The sequence below is a fragment of the Episyrphus balteatus genome, chromosome 2 (genome assembly GCF_945859705.1).
Source record: "Episyrphus balteatus chromosome 2, idEpiBalt1.1, whole genome shotgun sequence".
NCBI classification, from domain to species: Eukaryota; Metazoa; Arthropoda; class Insecta; order Diptera; family Syrphidae; genus Episyrphus; species Episyrphus balteatus.
In genome coordinates, this window is record NC_079135.1 from 130,633,815 (window position 1) to 130,655,971 (window position 22,157).

A 22,157-nucleotide genomic window follows, 5' to 3' on the forward strand; every position below is an offset into this window, starting at 1 on the left:
TGACTACGAAATTAATTAAAAAATATTTTTAAAAAGTTTTGGAAAATCTTGTTAAATTTCAGTTCTTTACGAGCTTGATCACTAATATTTTAAACTTTATTAACGGTAAATTTAAACGTTATTTTCACCCTCAGACCTTATAAGGTTTTCCATTAGCAACCTGGTGTTTAGCTTTTTAGGACTGTAAACAATAACTATGTACACATTATAAATAAATAAAAAATTTTGTATCATTTTAATATATAAAACAAATTTTGTCTCAAATATTTTTTTTTTAATGTTAAAAACATACTACTTAGTACAAAGAAACTTATCTTGTAGAAAAAAAGTTAGAAGAAATTATAATAGTGTTTTTTTTCTTAATCCGAATCACTTTCACTCTCCGATTGGAAATCACCAACATTTATCGAAAATTCATATTCCTGATCGCAACCCAAATAAGAATCACTCATATAATACAAAGTATATTCGTGTCGTCCCGGCGATGGTGCAACAAAGTCCAATTTAACTTTAGCCTTTTGTTGCAATGTTAAACGTTTAATTGATAATAATGAATTTGTTTTAGGATCACCAATAACAACCCACCATCCTTCTTCTCTTTTCTAAAAAATGAAAAAAAAAAAAGAAAACGAATTAAAAAACAAAAACACAAATGGGTGAAAGTAATATCTTTTTACCTGAGGGAAAAATGGAGCTATAACAGGGCCAGTTACTTCATCCTCACGTTCCAATTGTACAACTACATTTACAGCTGAACCCGAATGAATACGTTCGCTGTCGACAACTTCAAAGCTCATCTCAATGTTGGGATAACGATTACAGAAACGTGCAACATCAGCCATTTGAGCATCGGAGAGTTGAAGTAATTTTGTTCGATCTTCGTCTTCAAGTTCCATGATATCGAATACGGTTTCGATTTTCTGTTTTTTAAGAAACAATAAAAATACTTATAATTATTTGTATTAAAAATAAAAACAAATCATTTTAGTCAATATAAATAGTTTACTGCGGCTCCAGAATTTTATTTATGAATGGCAAACACAATTTCTCAGAATATTTCCACTTAACGATTTGATAACTTACAAATTTTTCGATGTGAGAATTCTTTTGACCCAAAGGATTTGTCAGGAAGACATTTTTCGATCACAGAAGATGACAGAATTTTCTCGCCAATTCATCTCCCCCCGCTTACACGATGTTTGATATTACAAGTATCTTCACTATTTATCATAGACCCCAGATATTTAAAAATTTCACACTTAGAAAAAAGAAATAAATGTCAGAAATAGGCCTGAGTGGATCAGAAAATGGGCAGAATACATAAATGTATTCTGTCTTTTTCGCGCAACTTTTTGCGGTTCCCACTTTCTTCTACGACACCCATATTCTTATTATTTTTTCCCAGTCGGTTACCCTTGACTCGCTCAACGATCTTCATGGTGTGTGACATCAGCTTAATCGAACGGTAACTATCACAGCTTCGCGTATTACCCTTCCCTTTGTAGATAGAAAGCAGGTTACTTTCTCTCTATTGATAAGACATTTGATCATTTCGTATTAATTTGGAGACTAGAATCAGGGGCCCCAGCACGTAACTTGATACAATCGAGTATCGACAGCATCTAATTTGGTTCAATCGAGGGTTTTCAATGAAAAATGCTCGATTGTATCGAGTTAACTCGATTGTTCAAAGTTACGTGCTTGGCACCCCAGGAGCCATGTAAACTATCTGAGTATCTGGCCTAAAAGATTTTCCCTTTTTGAAACAAATCTCCTAAGAATTTCTTCTTCTTTAAACGGATATTTTGGAAATGGTGTTTTGTCGGGCCTCTTGAATAGCATTAGCACTCGGGGTAGAAATTTCATCCAGCTCCCGATAGGGGTATTTCATATTCTTTGCTTGTATTTAGGCCCATTTCTTTACTTCTTTCTTGTAGGTTCTATATTCCACTTCGAGGCGTTACTTTTGATCTGTATTATTAGTCTAAGAGCCGGCAGCATATTTTGGCAGTTTTGATATAACCGAAATTCGAGTGTGCACATATCTAGATATGCACCACAGTATATCAACGGTACAAGTCTGGCAGTGATCTTTTTCAGCTTTCCCTTGCCAGACGCATCCAAAGTGCAGCAAAAAATCAATTTTTGGCGTTTTGGTATAACCGAAAAAATGATACACCAAAAAATCATAAAAAATCCCCTGAATTCGAATCTGTGGGTACCGCAAGTTTCTTTTTCAGCTTTCCCCCCGCCAGACCGCTTTAAAGCATTTTTAAGTGCATTTTTCTAATAAAAAACCTAATTACTTATTTTCTGTTAGGTATAACCGTATGATGGTAACAAATTAATATTCTATGTCTATTCCAGGTCTAGAAAATATAATTTTTAGCCAGCTATTTTTCAGCCTTCCCTCTGCCAGACGCATCCAAAGTGCAGTCAAAAATCAACTTTTGGCGTTTTTCTAGGTATTACCCCAATAAATGATACACCAAAAAATCATAAAAAATCCCCTGATTTCAAAAATGTGGGTACCAGAAGTTTTTTTTAGCTTTCGCCCGCCAGACCGCTTTGAAGCATTTTGAAATGCATTTTTCTAATAAAAAACCTAATAGCTTATTTTCTGTTGGGTATAACCGTATGATGGTAACAAATTAAAATTCTATGTCTATTCCTGGTTTAGAAAATATAAGTTTAAGCCAGATATTTTTCAGCCTTCCCTCTGCCAGACGCCCTTAAAGGTTTCCCAAACAGGTTTTTCCATAGAAAAAACACCTAGTTTCTGTTTTTTTCTTATAAAATTGAAATAATATTTTTTTTGTTTAGAGTAACCATATGATGGCCAAATATTAACTTTCTCTGCCTTTTCCCGATTTAGAAACTGTAAGTTTAAGCCAGTTTTGTTTCAGCCTACCCTCTGCCAGACGTCTAAAAGGTATCTCAATAGTACGGGAAAGTTAGATTTTGCTATATGGGGCATGGGGGTCTGGGAAAAAATCCGAAATGTATTTTGTCTTCAGGGATTAAAAGAGCATAAACCCAGGGATCGAAAGAGTCTAAAACCACATTTTGTACAACCGCACCAAGAATCATTTTGTTTGTCCCTATACAAAAAATTGCAATTTTTTGAAGTTTTTTGCCTACAGATCGAAAACGGTCTGTCAAATCGAAAAACCAATATTGTAACAAACGAAGGTAATAAAAACATCTACAACTTTTACTACGAACAAATTAAAAAAAAAAACGCTCAAGTAAAAGAGATATGACAAAAATAAGAAAATCACTTTTTGGCGTGTTTAAAAAAAAAACACCCTAACTTTTAAACCAAAGGGATAATCGAAAAATGTTATTTAACATATATTGTAGAAAATTAAATTATTTCAAGTTTGTCATACATTGTTTTTTCTGTAGGTTCAAAAATACGCGAGTTATGTGAAAAACTAAAATTTGTATTAAAAAAAAAAAATGGCGGCCAAATGACTCTTGGTGCGATTGAACAAAATTTGGTTTACGACTCGTGTCCTTATGCCTTTCGAGCCCTGAATTCAAAATGCATTTCGGCGTCTGGCAGAGGGTAGGCTGAAACAAAACTGGCTTAAACTTACATTTTCTAAATCAGGAAAAGGCAGAGAAAGTTAATATTTGGCCATCATATTATTATTTCAATTTTATAAGAAAAAAAACAGAAACTAGGTGTTTTTTGTATGGAAAAACCTGTTTGGGAAACCTTTAAGGGCGTCTGGCAGAGGGAAGGCTGAAAAATATCTGGCTTAAACTTATATTTTCTAAACCAGGAATAGACATAGAATATTAATTTGTTACCATCATACGGTTATACCTTACAGAAAATAAGTAATTGTTTTTTATTAGAAAAATGCACTTAAAAATGCTTTAAAGCGGTCTGGCGGGGGGAAAGCTGAAAAAGAAACTTGCGGTACCCACATTTTTGAAATCAGGGGATTTTTTATGATTTTTTGGTGTATCATTAATTGGGGTAATACCTAGAAAAACGCCAAAAGTTGATTTTTGACTGCACTTTGGATGCGTCTGGCAGAGGGAAGGCTGAAAAATAGCTGGCTAAAAATTATATTTTCTAGACCTGGAATAGACATAGAATATTAATTTGTTACCATCATACGGTTATACCTAACAGAAAATAAGTAATTAGGTTTTTTATTAGAAAAATGCACTTAAAAATGCTTTAAAGCGGTCTGGCGGGGGGAAAGCTGAAAAAGAAACTTGCGGTACCCACAGATTCGAATTCAGGGGATTTTTTATGATTTTTTGGTGTATCATTTTTTCGGTTATACCAAAACGCCAAAAATTGATTTTTTGCTGCACTTTGGATGCGTCTGGCAAGGGAAAGCTGAAAAAGATCACTGCCAGACTTGTTCCGTTGATATACTGTGGTGCATATCTAGATATGTGCACACTCGAATTTCGGTTATATCAAAACTGCCAAAATATGCTGCTGGCTCTCGGTCTATATTAGAGGTACACTTCGACCAAGCTTTGAAAGCCATTTTCTTTTTATTTTATAACTGCTAAAGCTTCATCTTAAGCTTTTTTTTCCTTTTTTTTTATCCTTGACAAGAGATTTCATGAAACTAGATACCAGATGGTAATCAAGTTTTATTTCCACAATTACTGTAGGTGACCAGGTGCCGGCTTTGTTTGATGTACAAAGACCGTATGTTTTGCATATGCTCAAAATGTTTTCACCTGGAAAGTCTTTTTCCAATTGCTCACATCCATTTTGGGGAGCATATGAAAGAAAATATTCCACAACTTTCCTTTAATTACCACTTTTTCCGGATGGTTCTCCTTTGCTGGTTCACGTGTTACTCCCCGAATACAATGGAGTAGCTGTGGCTGCACTTTTTGATCAGCTGCCACCAACTTTTGTTGTTGTGTCCCTCAGTAAAATGTTGACAGTACTACAAGCTACAGCCACAGCTACACCATTGTATTCAGCCAGTTAACGTGTGGCTGTTAACAGAGCTACCTATAGTTTTTCAACGGCTGTTAACCAAGTTATAGGCTTTCACCATTGGTGTTTTTAAAGACTTTTAATCGGTTTGATTAAGGCTTTCAACTAATTTTAATCGGTTTGACAGTAAGGTTTCCCTAAGCTTTAATACGGCTGTAAACCGGTTCCTCACAGAGTTTCCTCCGACTTTCAACGATTTTTAATTGGTTTTTCGCCCTAATTGATGTGAGGAAATCTTTGGTATCCGTATGGTAATATTATTTAAACCTTATTTAAACCTAAAAAAAACTTAACCTTAAAAAACCAGTCTTGGCAAACGACTTTTAAGGTATTAAAATGACAACCCTTCTGAGAAATTGCATACAGATTACTTCTACATTGCAGTGAAGAAAAATCTCTAAGACCTATCAGAGTAAAAACCCGAACCATCACCTTTTTTAACTTACCTTTTCTGTACATCTTTTGATGATGTCATTATTGAAATGTGGCAACTGTTTAAGATATGAATCCTTACTCCACATAGCTTGCGTCACCATCTGTGCCAATTCCATAGCAGCTACTGCTGGCGATAGCCAACCATTCGAACTCAAGACATCAACACAAGCTTGTATCAAACGTATAGCTTTTCCAAGTATTATCTCAGTGTCACCTTGTAATTCGGGACCCAATTGCAATCGTGATAAATGAGCTTGAAGTAGCAAATTTGTTTTAATATGAGGATCATTGAATCTAAAAGAAAAATCAATTATTGTTAGAATAAAAATCGAGATCAAGTTGTAAGAAGGTCTTACTTGGGAGTAGATTCATTTGGTCCTGTGATTTTATTCGGTAATCTTTGTGAAAGTGTTTTAAGAATTCCTTCCTCATGATGCCTAACAACGATATCTTCATACTCAGCTGCTGATGATATAATTTCTAAAAGACCACGAATCTTTGTCTTGCTGTTAAGTGACAAACTGAAGAGTTCTAAAAAAATAAAAACCATCGATTAATGAAATAACCCTTAAATCAAAAACCTAATTCTTCTCTTACCTATTGTTGTATAATTGATATAATAATAAGCCGCAATCATTCCCAAATTCAATGGCAACGTATCCATATCATCTTCCACACTTATACACTTGGACTGTTCCAAATCAGCCAACGTATTCTCCACAAGTTCCGACAAATGATCAGACAAATGACGATGCGTTACACCTTGTAAATTATAATAATTAGGATTTTGTGTTAGACGACGATAGAGGAATGTCCATGTCAAATAATCAACAGCATCTTGTTTATTTTCAATTGTTTTTGTTACAACTTCTGCATTAAAATGATCATGCAATCGATGATCTAAATGACTTTCAATTGGCAAAGGTTCATTTAAGAATTTCTTAAAGAAATCCTTTTTCGATGATTGACACATTAGAACACATTTAGCATCAGCATCTTCAATTGGTCGATTTGCTCGGCCAACCATTTGAAGGACATCCGTTACAGGATAATCTTCATAGGAATGATTTTTGCCGTTATAAAATTGTGTATCCATTATGATTACCAAATGAGCTGATATATTCATGCCCCAGCATAAATCTCGAGTCACCACTGCTACTTGAACTGCCCCAGAGTCAAAAAGTTGTTCTACCAATCTGTGATCTGATGCAGTTAGTCCTTCATGAATATAAGCCACACCTTGGGAGAGAGTTTCTTTGAGTGTTTTGTCCTGCATACGATCTAAAAACGGTTTGATATCTTCCTCTTCGGCATGGAAAAATCGATTTGGTTGAATTTCCGATGCACAGTAAGTGAGAATGTCAATAGCCGTGAAACGAGCTTGTTTCCTTGACGAAACAAATACTATTACCGGCTTATGTGGACTATATTTGACAATGGCATTATAAACAGGCTTTGACATTGCCGATATCCTTGTTGCATTGTGTGTTACATTGAATCCTTGGATGTGCAATTCCAAAGGAATCGGACGCACACTTGGATGGAAATTAAATGTAGCATTTGTATTGCATCCCAGCCACTGAGCAATGTCCCTGGCATCAGCTAATGACGATGACAAAGCAACAATACGAATTTGTTTTTCAATTTGTGACGAAATGTAACGCATTCTTGAGCAAACTATTTCCAAAACTGGACCATCTTCCCCGCCAACCAGTTCTAACTCGTCCACAATAAAAAGTTGAATATTTTGGACATTTTTTCTTTGTTTCCATCGGCGAGATAGAACATCCCATTTGTCAGCGGTAGTAATAATAATTTGACCTTTGGCTAAAAGTTTCAAATCAGTTCCAGTTTCGCCGGTAAGTTTGACAATTTTCAATCCCAATTGGCCACCAAATTTATTATGCCAATCGTTGAATACCAAATCTGCGAGGGCTTCTTTAGATATCAAATAGACACATCTTCCATCTGGATTTTGTAGTAAAAGTCGCATGATAGCAAATTCAGCTATAGTCATTTTTCCAGATCCAGTTGGAGCTCCAACAAAGACATTATCATCACTATTGTAGACAGCATTGAATACTTGCGTTTGAATTGGATTGAATTGAGGATAACGATCGACATAGAATGTTTCATAGCTGGGGTTTCTCAAGGCTGTTATGGGTAGAGGTTGTAAATCAAGCAATTCTGTCGGTGGCATATTTTTTTCAGGCAATATCAAATGACGGAATGAAACCGGCAATTGAGTCTCAGCACCAATCCATCGATCAGAGACAATCCGGAGGAAATATTGTGGAGGTAAAGGTTCAAAAACGGGTACGAAAAACTTGATACAATGCTCATCAGCGGCGTATTTTTCCTTCAGCAGGAAGAATTCATGATGTAAAATTACTTCTGAATCAACATCTTCGATTAGAATCCAGAAACCTTCGGATTGACCATGTACTTTTTCATCCCATGCAAAATCCGGGGTTATGGTCAGTTCAACTCGCAAAGTCGATCTTGTAATTGGCTGAATGTGAGTCGATAGTTCAAGTTTTGGAAATTGATGAACAAATTTATGTATAGTTTTGCCTAGTTTCGGAACTCTTATCAATTCACCAATCTCATTAGGCTCCAAATCGTACAAACGTTCCCAAGGGAAGTTTTTCTTTTCGAGTTTTTTAGCAATTTCATCAGGCATTTTCTTAAATTGCCTTAGAGGAGTCATTGATTGCCACATTCTACGATCAATCATTTTGCACAAAGTTAGTGCCTTGTCGGACAATTGAGCCCAACCACGATGAAGGACTATTTCGAAGATGGCTCGAAGCAACCGAGAAGCTGATTGGGTAATGAAAACCATATCAGACATCAAAGCGAATCCTTCAAGCTTCAATTGAGATATATAAGCTTGAAGAAGAACATTAACCTTAGCACTGTTTTCTTCCATTGATTCCTTGATTGGAATCGGAACACGTTCCATAAGCTTTTGCAGTTCCAATTTCTCTTCTTCACGAACAGCAATATGTTTAAATTCTGATGACAATGAAAATACGCGGAATAACTCAATTTCACTTAGAGTTGGCTTCAAGAGTTGATTGTAAGTCATAATTGTCTCATGAGTACAATAGAAATGTGAGGCAATTCTACCCAGTTCAGTGACTTGGAAGTGTCCACTTTTGCGATCATATTTACACAATCCACTACGATCTAAATGCAGAGCTGCAGTGTGTACCAAATCAGCTCGATGAAGTTCGAGAAGAGGATCTTCGGTAATTTTTTCATGACCAATTCCATAAAGCGTAGGATTACGAAGCATTCTGATATACAAATATGTATACCCCAACCAGTTCACAGCATCCTTGACATTTTGAACTGTTCCCAAGACAATTTCAGCATTCAACATATCAGGCATTTTCGATATAAACTGGGATTCAATTGGCAATTGTTGATTTAAGAGCGACAAATAAAACTGCAGCTCACTGTGATTGGTTATAAGAATACCTTCACCTTTGGTGTCGTATTGTGGTCGACCAGCACGTCCCAACATTTGTAGGACATCCAAAGCGCTAAGTTCTACCCAGCGTCCTTTCTCAGGATTGTAGACTTGGGTTCCTTTAATAATTACCGTGTGTGCGGGTAAATTTACACCCCAAGCTAAAGTAGCCGTGGAAACAAGTACTTGAATATGTCGATCGGCAAAGAGATCTTCAACTAAAGTCCTATCAACTCGAGTCATTCCAGCATGATGGATGGCAAAACCATAGGGAAGGAGTTCTTTTAATTCAGAATTCTTAACTTGTTCAGCTTCTGTTCGTAAAACTTCCATACTGGCAGAGCCTTCTCGCAAAAAACTTCCCAGAGTATCTTTTTCAAGACACATATCTCTTACAGCTCGAGCGGTTTTGCCTGTTTCTTTACGAGAATGAACAAATACCAAGACTTGATTGCGACCAGCATGTTCCATGGTCTTTTCATAGACAATTTCATTCATCACCTGAAACCGTTTAAGGGCTTTTTTCTCAGTTACACCGATGTATTGCTGTTCCAGGGCAACTGGCCGGAAGCTATTGTCAAAATAAAACAATCCCTTATCAGGTTTCACTCTCAGGAAGGTCGAAACATCTTGATAATTTGGTAAAGTGGCAGAAAGACCAACCAATCGCACTTCTTCTTGTGTTGTTTCGATATTTCTAATGGTTCGGGCAACTAAAGCTTCCAATACAGGACCACGTTCATCATGCAACAAATGGATTTCATCGATAATCACCAAGCGAACGAGTGAGGTGAATGTCTTTTCGCCTCCTTTGCGAGTTATGATATCCCATTTCTCTGGGGTACACACAATTACTTGAGTTGCAGCAATTTGTTCTCGTGTCAATTGATGATCTCCAGTCAATTCGGAAACAGTTAAATTATAGCAGGCTAGACGTCTTCCAAAATTACCAACCATTTCTTGTACCAAAGACTTCATAGGGGCAACATAGATAATTTTAAAGTCATCAGCATTGATGGTTCCATCTTCGTTAATGTGTTTGCCTATTTCTCGCATCATTGTCAATAAAGCAACATTAGTTTTACCTGCACCAGTTGGCGCACAGAGAAGTAGATTTTCATCAGATTCCAAGGCAGCATGCCAAAGGCGACTTTGTATGCGATTGAGTGTTTTGAAACCTTGAAAAACTGGTTGAACATATTTGGGAAGCTTATCAATGGGCTGAAGTTCTTCTTTATCATCAAATGGAGCAGCTTTTAAAGCAGGCACATGAACTTCTTCATAACCTTTACGTTGTTTTCGGAATGAACCATCAGGCAATTGACATCTTTTGTTAGCCATAAAATGTGATCCTTGGGTAAAAGCCAATTCGTCGAGTTCTAAGACTTGTCGAACTCCAGCAACTTGTTCAGCAGCTCCGCCCTGACCTCCGTCAGCATCGTTTTCTTCTTTGCTGCGTTTATTAGACCTTGAAGAATTTCCATATTCATCATCTTCACTTTTGCCAGTGTCCAATTGACGAAGAATCTTCGATAAGTGCGTGTCACTTTTCATGCGGTCACGTATTTTTTGTCGTTCAGCATCAGTTTGCGCTGAAGCTAACATTGTGCAGTAGAGAATCATTTGACGATTGTTTTTGAGGAGTTTTATGAAATCGAAACAATCGTAGCCCAAAAGCAAGACGAGTTGATTTTCACAATCTCGGTCATCGGCGGCATCTTTGAGAATTTTTAGAACATCCCCAGCTTTGCTTTGGGATACCATAGCATCGTTGTAGTATTTACTGAGACAACGTTGAAGCCAGTAGGCGTCGATGTCAAGAGGATGTAGACCACGTTCTTTTTTTACGCTGGCGCTGGTTGTTTCTTCGGCCATTAGCTGAAATAGATAAAAGATAACTAAAATTATTAAAAGTTAGATTCAAAGTTCAGGAATTTTGACTACAACTGGTATATATCGAATATGAGCATCAAAAACACTTAGCGACTAATGTCATAGTATCTGGTCCAAAATAAAAAAGAGCGATGGGACGAGCTGTTGCACTTTTATTACGTGTTGCGCCCCAACGGAACGCGGAAATATTATAAAGGTGATGGAGATTTGAACGCCACAATTTTCAATATCAATGATGAACTCAAACATGTTATGGGAAAACATGGTAATAGTTATCAGGACACCAGGAATAGAAAACAAGGAAATGGGCCGGGGTTATCATTTGATGGTAAGACTACGCTCATCTGAATTCTAACGATTGACTAAAAGATCTGTCAGTACGCCAACAACTTTCTTAATGGTTGAGAACAATCAGTACTTCAGACTCTTTTTCAATCAAAAACCAGTAAATGTGCTGAAAAACTTGTTTTCATAACCGCAGGTTTCGGAGTGATAAACGTAATAACATCAACGCAGAAGACACCGTTGCTAGTAGCTGAACAGCTTCAAGCAATAAAACCTCAGATCAAAGAATGATAATCGATCTTATCACGAACCCCATTCGTATTCAAATACGAATCCGTTTGTAGAGACAATTTGTATGAAATTTTTCATTACGAACGGATTCTGTGGTTGTTTTTTTTTTCGGAAAGCGGAGCAAATTTCAGATACGAATGGAATTCGTGATCGGGCCAAATAACTTCCAAACTGAGCACAAAACAAAAATTCCAAGGAATTTAATAGAAATGTCAAGGAAATAAACAACCAATTTAAGAAATTAAGTTAGGATCATATTTGTGCCCTTCTAATAATCAAGATTTACCAGAGCGCTCGCATGTTGAAAATAGGTATAGCTATTGATAATGCTTATGAATGTTCTCGAGTGATAGCCAAAGATAAAGGCAAGCTCGATTCCGTTTTATGCTCAAAAGAGCTGTCTAATCTGAGCATTAAAGATGGATGCTTTTAAAAAGAGGAAAGTGTTCGTCAGTCTCCTCAATGCATGTGCGTGTAATTTATTTGTAAGAATGGAAGTGAACTACAAAAGCAGAGATGCACTTTTTCATGAGAATTCCACTCTTTGAGGCTGAAATAAAGACTGTGGAAATGGAACCCAGACCTCTGCCGTCATAGTCCATCGTCTATCGCCACGGGGTCCTGCGAAAGACTTATATCAAGGTTTAAAATAAGCTCAAACTTGATGGCTAAAAGAAAAAGGCATAAAAAGAATTTATTGCCTAATCATCATTTTAAATTTCAGCAGTATAAAAATCAGAAACAAGAAAATCTAAGCAAGCCTTCGCGACCAAAATACCTTCTTGGATAAAATACACCATGACCGACTAAGATGGTGCTGCCATTTACAAAGAAGTAATTCTGAGAACCCAGTTCAAAAGGCGATTGCATACGACGTTCCATCACAGTTGTGAAGAAGACACAGGCTAAAAAACTGTTGAGAAAAAACTAATGCATTCAGTTGGCCTTAGGCATGGAACAATTCAAAACCGGGAGGCCTTGCCGACGTTTCCTGAGGTCAACCTGGCGAACCCCACATGTGGAGCCATAATGCGAAGCAGTAAAGTGGGAGAGTTATGGTCCCATCCGAGATCATGATCATCATGATCCTCTGTTAAGAACTGTAAAAAAAAATTGACCGAAAAATGACTGAGTAAAAAATCGTTGAAATGAGAAAACATTTAAAAACGGTTTTTTCGAAATATAATATCTACAACCTCTGCTAGGTCACTTCCAAAGTAATTAACATGATTTTTATTTTGTAACACAGTGTTATCGTCGATAAGGGAGAAGAAAAAGGAAGGAATTAAAAAAAAGTAAAACTCCTATGCACTCAAAAACCTAGTGAAACAATTGTATTAATTGTTTAATGGCTCCTCCTTTTATACCTTAGGAATGTTCTACTTTAAATACAAACTTTCTTGACTTTCGACAAATAAATAATGAAATGAATTGACTTACATTTTCTGCGTGTAGTGTATGGTCAACTCGAGCTTCTTCGCCTTCCTCTTGTCCATCTTCATCACGAATCTCTCCGTACATATCTTCGTCACTCTCTTCCTCAGATTCTTCAAATTGGACGTTGATACCATATGTTTCATCAATTTGTTCCTCATTGTTGGTAACATTAAGAGCTGTTGAGGCATCTGCCCCGAAGTCTGTAATTTTTTTTCCCAAATTGACTAAAAGAGCAAACCTGTAGAAAATAAATTTAGGATCTAGTATCGCAAAATGCATTTACAAATCACTGCCCAACAAACAAAAAATTTCCAGACCTTTGTTTATCATTTAATACTAAATGGAGGGTTCAGATTCCGAACACAACATTAGTTTTGATCTAGCAGCTCCAGTTTTTAAATTATTCATACATACATGAAAAAGCATACAAATTCATAAAATTTTTTTTTTTGCTAAATATTTTTTTATTTAATTTTTATTTTACTTTCTGAACCGAAATACATTAAATTCAAAATAAATTACGCCCAAAACGTTTTCAAGTTTTTCTGCTCTTATTTCAGTAAAAAATCATTTCAAGAAATGATTTTGAATTAAAAATTTTGCAACTGATATAGACAACAACTGCCGATCTTGTTAAATACGAAGTTGAAGTTTTCTGTTCTTTCTTGTTCTGACAGTATTTACATACTTGTGCTGCTCTGATCTGTTCTGTCCTCAAGGGCGTACACTCCCTTGGGGCAAGCGGGGCGGTGCCCCGGGGCCCCCGACCGACCCCAGGGCCCATATTGGAGACAATGCAGAGAAGGAAACTGTTAGCATAAATTGAGTTACGAAGTAACCAGGGAGACAAATTATGTCATTCAGTATAATGTATAATGCATTGGTAGCCACACATACATATATGTATGTATATTGATTTTAAAAAAAGGTTACCCCAGGGGCCCCAAAAAAATAAACTGCTTTTTTAAAAGAAAAATTATAATTTTATCTTAGGGCCCCAAAAAATATTACTTGAAAAATCTTTGCCACCACAAATAATACAAAAATATTATTTGAAGATCCTCAAAAGTGGTTCAAACCAATCAAATGGAAAGTTAAATATAAATTCAGGGGCTTGTCGGGATAAATACATCAGGGCCCAAAATAAAAACATTACGTTATTGGTGGCATTCCGAATATTACTTCAGAACAGAGGCCCCAATACCTATTATTTATTGGCTCCAAAAAAATTATATTATATTTTAAGGGCCTTTAAGCACTTAATTTTGAGGCTCTAAAAATAATTTTTCAGAGGCCCCAAAATAAAAAAAATTATGTCTGATGATGGAAAATAAAATATGTATTTATTACTTCAGAACAGAGGCCCCAAGAACTATCAATTCTTAGCTAAAAAATTTAATTTTAATTAAATATTTAATTTTTGGGGCCCTTAGTACAAAAGTTTACTACTTTTATGAGAGACATTTTAAGTAAGTACCTATAGCAAAGTGCACAACGAACATATTAAAACATTAAAATAAAACTAAAAATAAATAAGTCATACAAAAAAAAAACCTATGGCGTACACGTAATTTTTTTTTTGTAACTAAGGGGCCCCAAAATTTAGTCTTACCCCGGGGCCCCGGCGACTCAACGTACGCCACTGTCTGTCCTAGTTTTTTTTTCATTATACCGACCTAATTTCTCTTTGAAATCAGAATCCAGAATCAGTAGCACTCACACATTCAAACCTTAAAAACGTCAAATTTGTCAAACTACATTGTTTTTTGATGCGATTGTTTTGCAAAATATAAAATTTAATTAAATAAATTCTTGAAAAGTTCCTAATGGAATTTGATCAAAGCATTCGTAGTAATCGGACGTCTTTAATTTTTCCTCTTGAAAAAAAATAAAAATAAATAATCTTTTTGTGAAAAAAAAAACAATATAAAAACTAAACATATTCCAAACTGGTGATTATCCATTCGCAAAAAAGGAAGAATAATATTAACTTTAATATTAAATCTAAGAAAGGAAAAAAGACTAAAAATTCTTTATCTTCTCCTTATAAAATGAATGATCCCGACGGGTGGCCCCCTGAGCCACCCTTAACCAATAATCCAGACATTTCCAATACAAATGATGCCAATAAATCAATAAAAGCTCCTTCTGATCTTCTCAATAAAAGCGATTTTTCCAAAATATATAAAAATGTTGAAGAATTTTGCTCAAACCATAATCCGACATTAAACAATCCCAATGTTCCAGAAGTTTCTAAAATGGAATCTTCTTCAAACAAGCTCTGTCAAATTCTTTCAAACGACCCGGACTGCTTCATAAAAGTTATGGATAGAAGAAAGAGACAAAATTCGTCGCTTAACAATTCTTCCTCATCCAACAAAAAACCCATGACTGTACCACCAAATTCAAAAAAAGATGATAATAAACTTTCGAACAACAAATTCTATGAAATTCGCCCTAATGACGATGAAAAAGAAATGATGTCTATCGAAGAGCAAGATGCAGCTCAAGTAAATCAAGAAACTGTACCAACAATTTCAACGGAAAAGGAAGCAAAATGGTGCCCTCCTATTTTTATAAAAGGACTTAAATCAAGTACTATAATTAACTTTATTAAAACTGAATTTGCTTCCGAAATTAATAATATGAAATTTCAAAACATAGGTTATGGTAGAATTAAGCTTTTTGTTAAAAACACTGAATTGCATTCATTGTTCATTAATAATTTTAAACAATCTGATAAGGTTGAAGCTTTCTCTTTTACCCCTAAATCATTAAGAAAACCTTCAATACTTCTTAAAGGACTCACTGGTTGCTTTCCTCCTGAAGAAGTCAGAGATGATATTATTCAAATTGACAATTCAATCAAAATTGTTCAAATTAAACCTTTTTCGACAAAATGGTCTAGAGAACAAAATATTAATTTAGATCTCTTTATTTGTACCGTAGAAAACCATGAAGAAATCGCTAAATTAAGGAAAATTAAGTATGTGTTACACCATAAGATATGGTGGGATACCATCAAGAGAGAGGGCCCAATTCAATGTTATAGATGCCAAAGATTTGGCCACTCAAGTAGATATTGTGCCTTTACTCCGCGTTGTGTTAAATGTGATAAGATTCACGGTGAAAACCAAAAAGATTGTACACCTATAACAAATGATGACGGCTCTACCTCTCAGGTGTATTGCGTTAATTGTGGGGAAACAGGTCATCCAGCCAATTTTAGTCAATGTAAAAAAAGACTTGAATTCATTCAAAAACAAGAAAATAAATCCTCATCTAACAATAATGTTAGACTTAAAAGAGTAGTTGAAGTCAACTCTTCAATTTATAATAGGAATTCCCAATCATCTTTTGCTGATACAGCTAAAAAAAGCACTCAATCTGTTTCGAATCGTCTCAAGCCTGTTGAAGGTGAACATTCTGTTTTTGGTGATTTTATGAAAGAATCAGTCAAATTATTTGGGGTCCCCCTTAATATACTTTTGTCAAAAGTAAAAGATTTTTGGCCAAAATATAAGTCACTTAACGATCAGGATAAACCGAGTGCATATCTCGGTTTCATTGCCTCTCTTTCAATATGAATATGAAAACATTAACTATTAACATAAATTCTTTAATATCATTTGAAAAGTGCGCAGATCTGGGCATTCTCATTGATGATATTAAACCTACAGTAATTTTCATACAAGAAACACACTTAACATCTAAACACAAAAGACACTTTAACAACTACAATTTTATAAGAAACGATTCAGGGGTTGGAACCGGAATTCTTATCAAAGACTCAATCAAACACTCAGTTATTCACTTTAATAGTAACATAATCTCGGCTACAATCATAAGTATACATTTCGTTGACTCCCTTGGCCAATCGGACAGGATTGCTTTGGTTTCAATTTATGTACCATGTAACACCGGACATTCATTAAATCAAGCCCTTGATGACCTCTTTGATACATTAACCGGATTTAATCATTATATTATTGGTGGGGACTTTAATTCTCGACATCCAATGTGGAGGGACAATGTAACTAACCAAAATGGCTCAAATCTTTTTAACTGGTATCAAAATAATTTTCTTCGGGCAGATATAATTTTTCCTGGTGAACCAACCTTTCCTAGATCAAGTTCTTATATTGATTTCTTTTTAACTTCTCCCAGCTTAACGTCTAGTTTATCTCAATCTCAAAATTTCTCTTGTCTTACTCTTGATGCAATTTCTGACCATTTTTCTGTTTTATTAGCTCTCAATATAATTAATTTTTATCCCCTTCCAAGTACTCAAATTCATCCAGTCTCATTCAAATATACTAATTGGAATATTTGTAATAGAGATCTTGAACGTATCATTTCGAACCACTGTTTCCCAAATGATGTAAATTTATCAAATTCAGAAATTGATAATCATATAGAATTCTTAACTAATGCTTTGAATACTTGCATGTCTAATCATTCTTCAATTCTTAAAATTAAAAACTCTTACAGTAACATTAGTGATAACACAATTAACCTCATGAAAACCAGAAAAATTTGGAAACGTCAACTTAAACGCATTTTTCATAGTAATGGAAATCGAAGAAATCAAATATATCAAGAACTTTCTGCTCGGATCTTCTGTTTAAGCAAAATTATAAAAGACAAAATAAGAATCGACTTAAACGAAAAACTTAAATCAAGACTCCAAAACCTTAAACCTTCATCCCAAGTTTTTAAAGAGATTAACCAACTTACTGGTCGTAAAAAATCCAGTCCCTCTCAACTGCCACTATCATATAGAAATACTATTCTTTTAACAGACTCCGACAAGATAAATGCATTTCAAAATTTCTTTTCTGAATTATATGCAGATCATAGTATTTCGTTCAATCCAGTCACTGCCCTTGAAGTTTCAACTTCGAAAAGTGCATTTCTCACTTATAATAACAACCCTACCATTTCTTCTTTTTCTCGACTAAACAAATCAGACTTTCCCTCCGAAAATAATTTCATTTCGACTTCCTATATTGAAAACACAATCCTAAACTTAAATAATAAAAAATCTTCGGGACCTGACAAAATTTCAAATTTTTTTATTAAGAAATGCAACAAACCAATTTTAATCCCGCTAACTATAATAATTAACAACTGCTTAAATAATTCATATTTTCCCAAGGCTTGGAAGGAAGCCATTTTAATTCCAATTAAAAAAAAAGGAAATTGCAATAACATTGATAATTTTAGACCGATCTCACTAATTTCAAATCTGGGAAAAATTTTAGAACGCGCTATTTACAAGCAAATTGAACCTTTCTGTGATGACAATAATATCATCCCAAATACTCAATTTGGGTTTAAAAAAGGTCACTCTACAGAGCATGCAATAATGATCTTAGAAAACCACATTTTAGAAAATTTGAGAAGACGAGAATGTACTGTCACATGCGCGTTAGATCTTAAGAAAGCATTTGATTCTATGTGGCATGACGGTCTCATCTTTAAAATGATCTCCTTAAATTTCCCTGTCAATGTTATCAAAATTTTAATCAGCTTTTTATCAAACCGTTATCTTAGAATCAAAATTGGTTCTAATTTTTCAAATCTAGTTCAAGTCCATTCTGGTGTCCCGCAGGGTTCCTTTCTAGGCCCTTTTCTTTACAACATTTTCATTCACGACTTTCCATCTTCGATAGGTGCTTCACGGAGTATTCAATACGCCGACGACACAATAATATTTGCCTCTCATGAAAGACCTCATGAAGGCCTTGAATTAATTAAATCTCACCTTAATCAAGCGATTACTTATTTTGATAAATGGGGCATTTCACTCAACTTCCAAAAGTGTGAATTAATATGTTTCAGAAATGCTTCTCCCAGAGGTCATTACCTGGCAGTAAGAGAGAGTAAGCAACTTAATCTCTCTATACAAGGCAACACAATTCCACTAAAAAATCAAATAAAATACCTAGGCATAAACCTTCACCATAGATTAAAAATGAACATTCACGCTCGACTTTCACTTAACAAGAGTAAGGCCGCTGCTGCTCAACTTAAATTTCTATTTCGATCTAGATTTGTCGATAAAAATACGAAGCTTCTTTTGTATAAATCACTTATTCGACCTATACTTGCTTATGGCTTTACTTCTTGGTTCAAAATCTCCCCTACAGTAGCCAAGGAATGTCAAATTTTCGAACGATACATATTACGAAATTGTGTCCATAAATATAGGAGACCTGGAGGAAAATGGTATAGAAACTCAATTATATATGACGAATCTGAAATCAAACCGCTGCTATCTTATCTTTCCGAATTAGCAATCAAAAGAATACATTCATTTCGTTACCACGAAAACCCACTTATAAGGAATTTGTATTCTGAAAATATTAATTTTAATTTAGAAGAGAGATACTACGCTTCTCCAATTAGTTTAGCCAATCCCAACTCTTTACAACTTCTGCAACTCAATAATAACGAATTCCTTTCTGACTTCTTCAGGAGAAGTAACCATGTCATAGATAGAGGATAACAATTCATAAAATTTTGTAAATACTTTTTTTTATCTTCAACCTTATTAAATATGTTATATAAAGATTAAAACTATAACTGATATTAAACTTTTTTTGATAAATAACTATACGTTCCTTTTGTCAAACTTTAGTCATTTCACTTAATGAATTGACAAATACACAAGCACTTTTTTTTTATTTTAATTACTTTTTAGTTTTTTTTATTTTTTTTATTGTTTGTTAGTTTTAAGTTGTATATACGTTTGTCTTTATATCTAGTTTTAAGAAAACCTACACATTTTGTAAACTATGTAAGTGCCTTTGAGCAGCACTAAAATTGTTCCTTTTACTATATAAGTTTCCTATCTTAACATATTATAGAATTACCAAGTCTATTAATTTAAATATTGAAATGTTAAAGCTAGACCAATTCTAAGTCAGTTTTTTTTTTAAATTTGCCAATGTATTTCTAACATAAGCACTTTATTGTAATCAAAAATAAGTCTCAATAAATCTAAATTTGAATTTGAATTTGAAAAGTTCCTAAAAATTAATAAAATGACTATGAATATTCCTACAATCACAAACGGTTTGCTATTTCCCTCTTTATCATCTTCATAGTCGTCAAGTAATGAGGGAGATTGTGGAAAAAACACAAATATACACAGACATGAAACTTCAAACTGAAAAGAACTGTGTTTGGGTGTTTTCTCGGCGTTCGGGAAGCTCTTCCGGAATACCAATTGAAAACGACATTATTTTATTATGAAGAGAATGGGCATTTTGGACGTTCGGCGGCCATTAATAAAGTTGGTTTCAAATGAAAGAACTGTAACTTAGGAAAAAGTTTGGCTATGCAGGTTTGGCTCTATTGCATTAAGAATGTAAGATATTCAACCCTATTCTGCTATTCGATTCACGTGAATCGAAAGATTTTATTCCTTAATCACGTCAAACAGGCTTTAAAAAATCTCAACTTTTCGAAAGCAAAGCGATTTGTCCCGCTATCTTAGAAATTATAAGGAACAAAATTGCTTAAATTAAGGGCCATTTAAGGGCTTCTTATTTTAGACTTTTACGTGAATCGAATAGCAGAACAGGGCCGATTGCAATATTAGTTAGTATTGTTGATGCATCGTTCAGTGTGTGAAGTCCAAATAGAAATATATTTTTATTTTAAATATAAAATATGATGCTCTGTCATTTTCCCTGAGTCTTAAGACATTAATCTTGAATATCCGACCAATAGAACTCATAATATAAGATTTTTAAGCCAACAACTTCGAGATTTAGTTCGAGAGTTTTCAAACGATTTAAACTAACAAAGAATTGAATAACAAAACTCTCAAAATTGACTCGAAATTGTTGTTTTAAAAAGCTTATAGTTTAAGTTTTTTTGGTTGGATATTCAAGATAAAGGTCTCCAGGGAGCTGTTTCTCGTCAAGCTACATCAACTACATCAGCTACATTTACTATATCGACGTCCCTAAAAACCAATAATAAAGCTTCATTTAATATTTGGAAATATTGTTTGTGGTCGCAATAATTCAAAAATACTAAAATTTTAACCGTGATATTGAAGTTGAAAGTCGTTGATGTAGCTTAACGAGAAATAGACCCTAGACTTAGGGGAAAATGACAGAGCATCATATTTTGCACTTAAAATACATATTAAAGTTACAACTTTGAGACAATCTACATAAACGGTTAAGTGCAAAAATGCATTTTATCTGTTTCTGAAGTACGTCACAAAGACAAAATTGGTGAACAACATATTTAAGACATAAAATAACAATTACACATGGCCGCGTAACGTCCACGTTCCATATAAATTTACTCATTCTCCCTTTTCTGGAAAATTTTAATAAACGCCCAAAATAAGGAAAACTTAAAAGTTAGTATGAGCATTCCTTCAAATATGAAAAATTAAATATTTCAAAAACTATGTACAGCTGCTAGAAAGAAACCAATTTGATTTTTGATCCAAATCCATACTAGAAAATTTTAAAGAGTTGAAAATTGTTGGCCAGTATAATTTCTTACCTCTCATCAGCAACACTTCCTAAAAGACTATCAATTTCTCGTTTACGCTCGCGATCTTTGAGCTTTTCATTCTTCAAAACTGCCAAAATCTCATCGGCAGCACCACAAAGAATATCTCTGGGCTGGTCACCCAAAGCCTCTTGAATGAAACTCAGTAAAACTTCGTAGGTTTGCCGAGTTTCTTGGGTCTTTGGTCGATAAACGATACCAACCATTTCGTCAATTCCCTCAGACAACAAAGTGGCGCCTTTCATCCTTTCGAAATCATATTGGGCTTCATCACGTTTCTGTCGCCTAGTAAAATAAAACTTTTATTACTTTTCACACAAGCTAAATAAAATCATAGAACAAACTTTTGTTTTCGCTCCTCTGTTTTCTCGGGTTTCGTCCTCTGGTAGCGATCACCCATTCGAGTTCCATCTAACTTTCCTACCAAAGAAACCACCTCGCCGGTGGCTTCGTCACGTCGTGGTCGTTCGATAAGACGCACATCGGCTTGGAGCACAAGATTGGAATTCTAAAGAAAAAATAAAATGCCGATCGATGTAAACGTTTAGAAAAGAAAAAAATTATAGCGTTTTTAGGTTAATTGAAATGTTTTGTTTTTTTTTTTTACTTACCGCTTTGTACTCATATTGAAGCTGTCTAGCTGCGGCATCCGCCATGAATTGTTTTTATTATTGCTTTAGGATTGTTGAAGAAAATATATTTTAATTATTTGTTAACTTTTTATATGTTTTTTAATTATTTTTTGAGATAAATTTTGTGGGAACTTGAGCACTTTCGTACTCGTTTACACCACGGCTTTGGATTTTG

The 22,157-nt window shown here is 34.6% G+C and overlaps 1 protein-coding gene across 1 annotated transcript; it reads right to left on the minus strand.

The window, feature by feature from the left end:
* Positions 1-237: 237 nt before the first annotated feature.
* On the minus strand, positions 238-22,157 carry LOC129908734 (U5 small nuclear ribonucleoprotein 200 kDa helicase). The gene is made up of 9 exons (XM_055985460.1): positions 21,962-22,157; positions 21,695-21,858; positions 21,342-21,635; positions 12,810-13,044; positions 6,020-10,778; positions 5,779-5,953; positions 5,434-5,716; positions 678-920; positions 238-602 (listed from the first exon to the last, which is right to left on the minus strand). Exons 1-9 carry the CDS (start codon positions 22,004-22,006, stop codon positions 360-362), a joined length of 6,441 nt encoding a protein of 2,146 aa, XP_055841435.1. The 5' UTR covers positions 22,007-22,157; the 3' UTR covers positions 238-359.

Bases quoted from the DNA above. Each gene is read 5' to 3' on its own strand.
- LOC129908734 (XM_055985460.1), bottom strand. From the start codon at position 22,006: ATGGCGGATGCCGCAGCTAGACAGCTTCAATATGAGTACAAAGCG. The intron at 21,859-21,961 runs GTAAGTAAAAAA...TTTTTTCTTTAG, and splicing joins TTCAATATGAGTACAAAGCG to AATTCCAATCTTGTGCTCCA. The intron at 13,045-21,341 runs GTAAGAAATTAT...TATTTTCTACAG, and splicing joins GGAAGTGTTGCTGATGAGAG to GTTTGCTCTTTTAGTCAATT.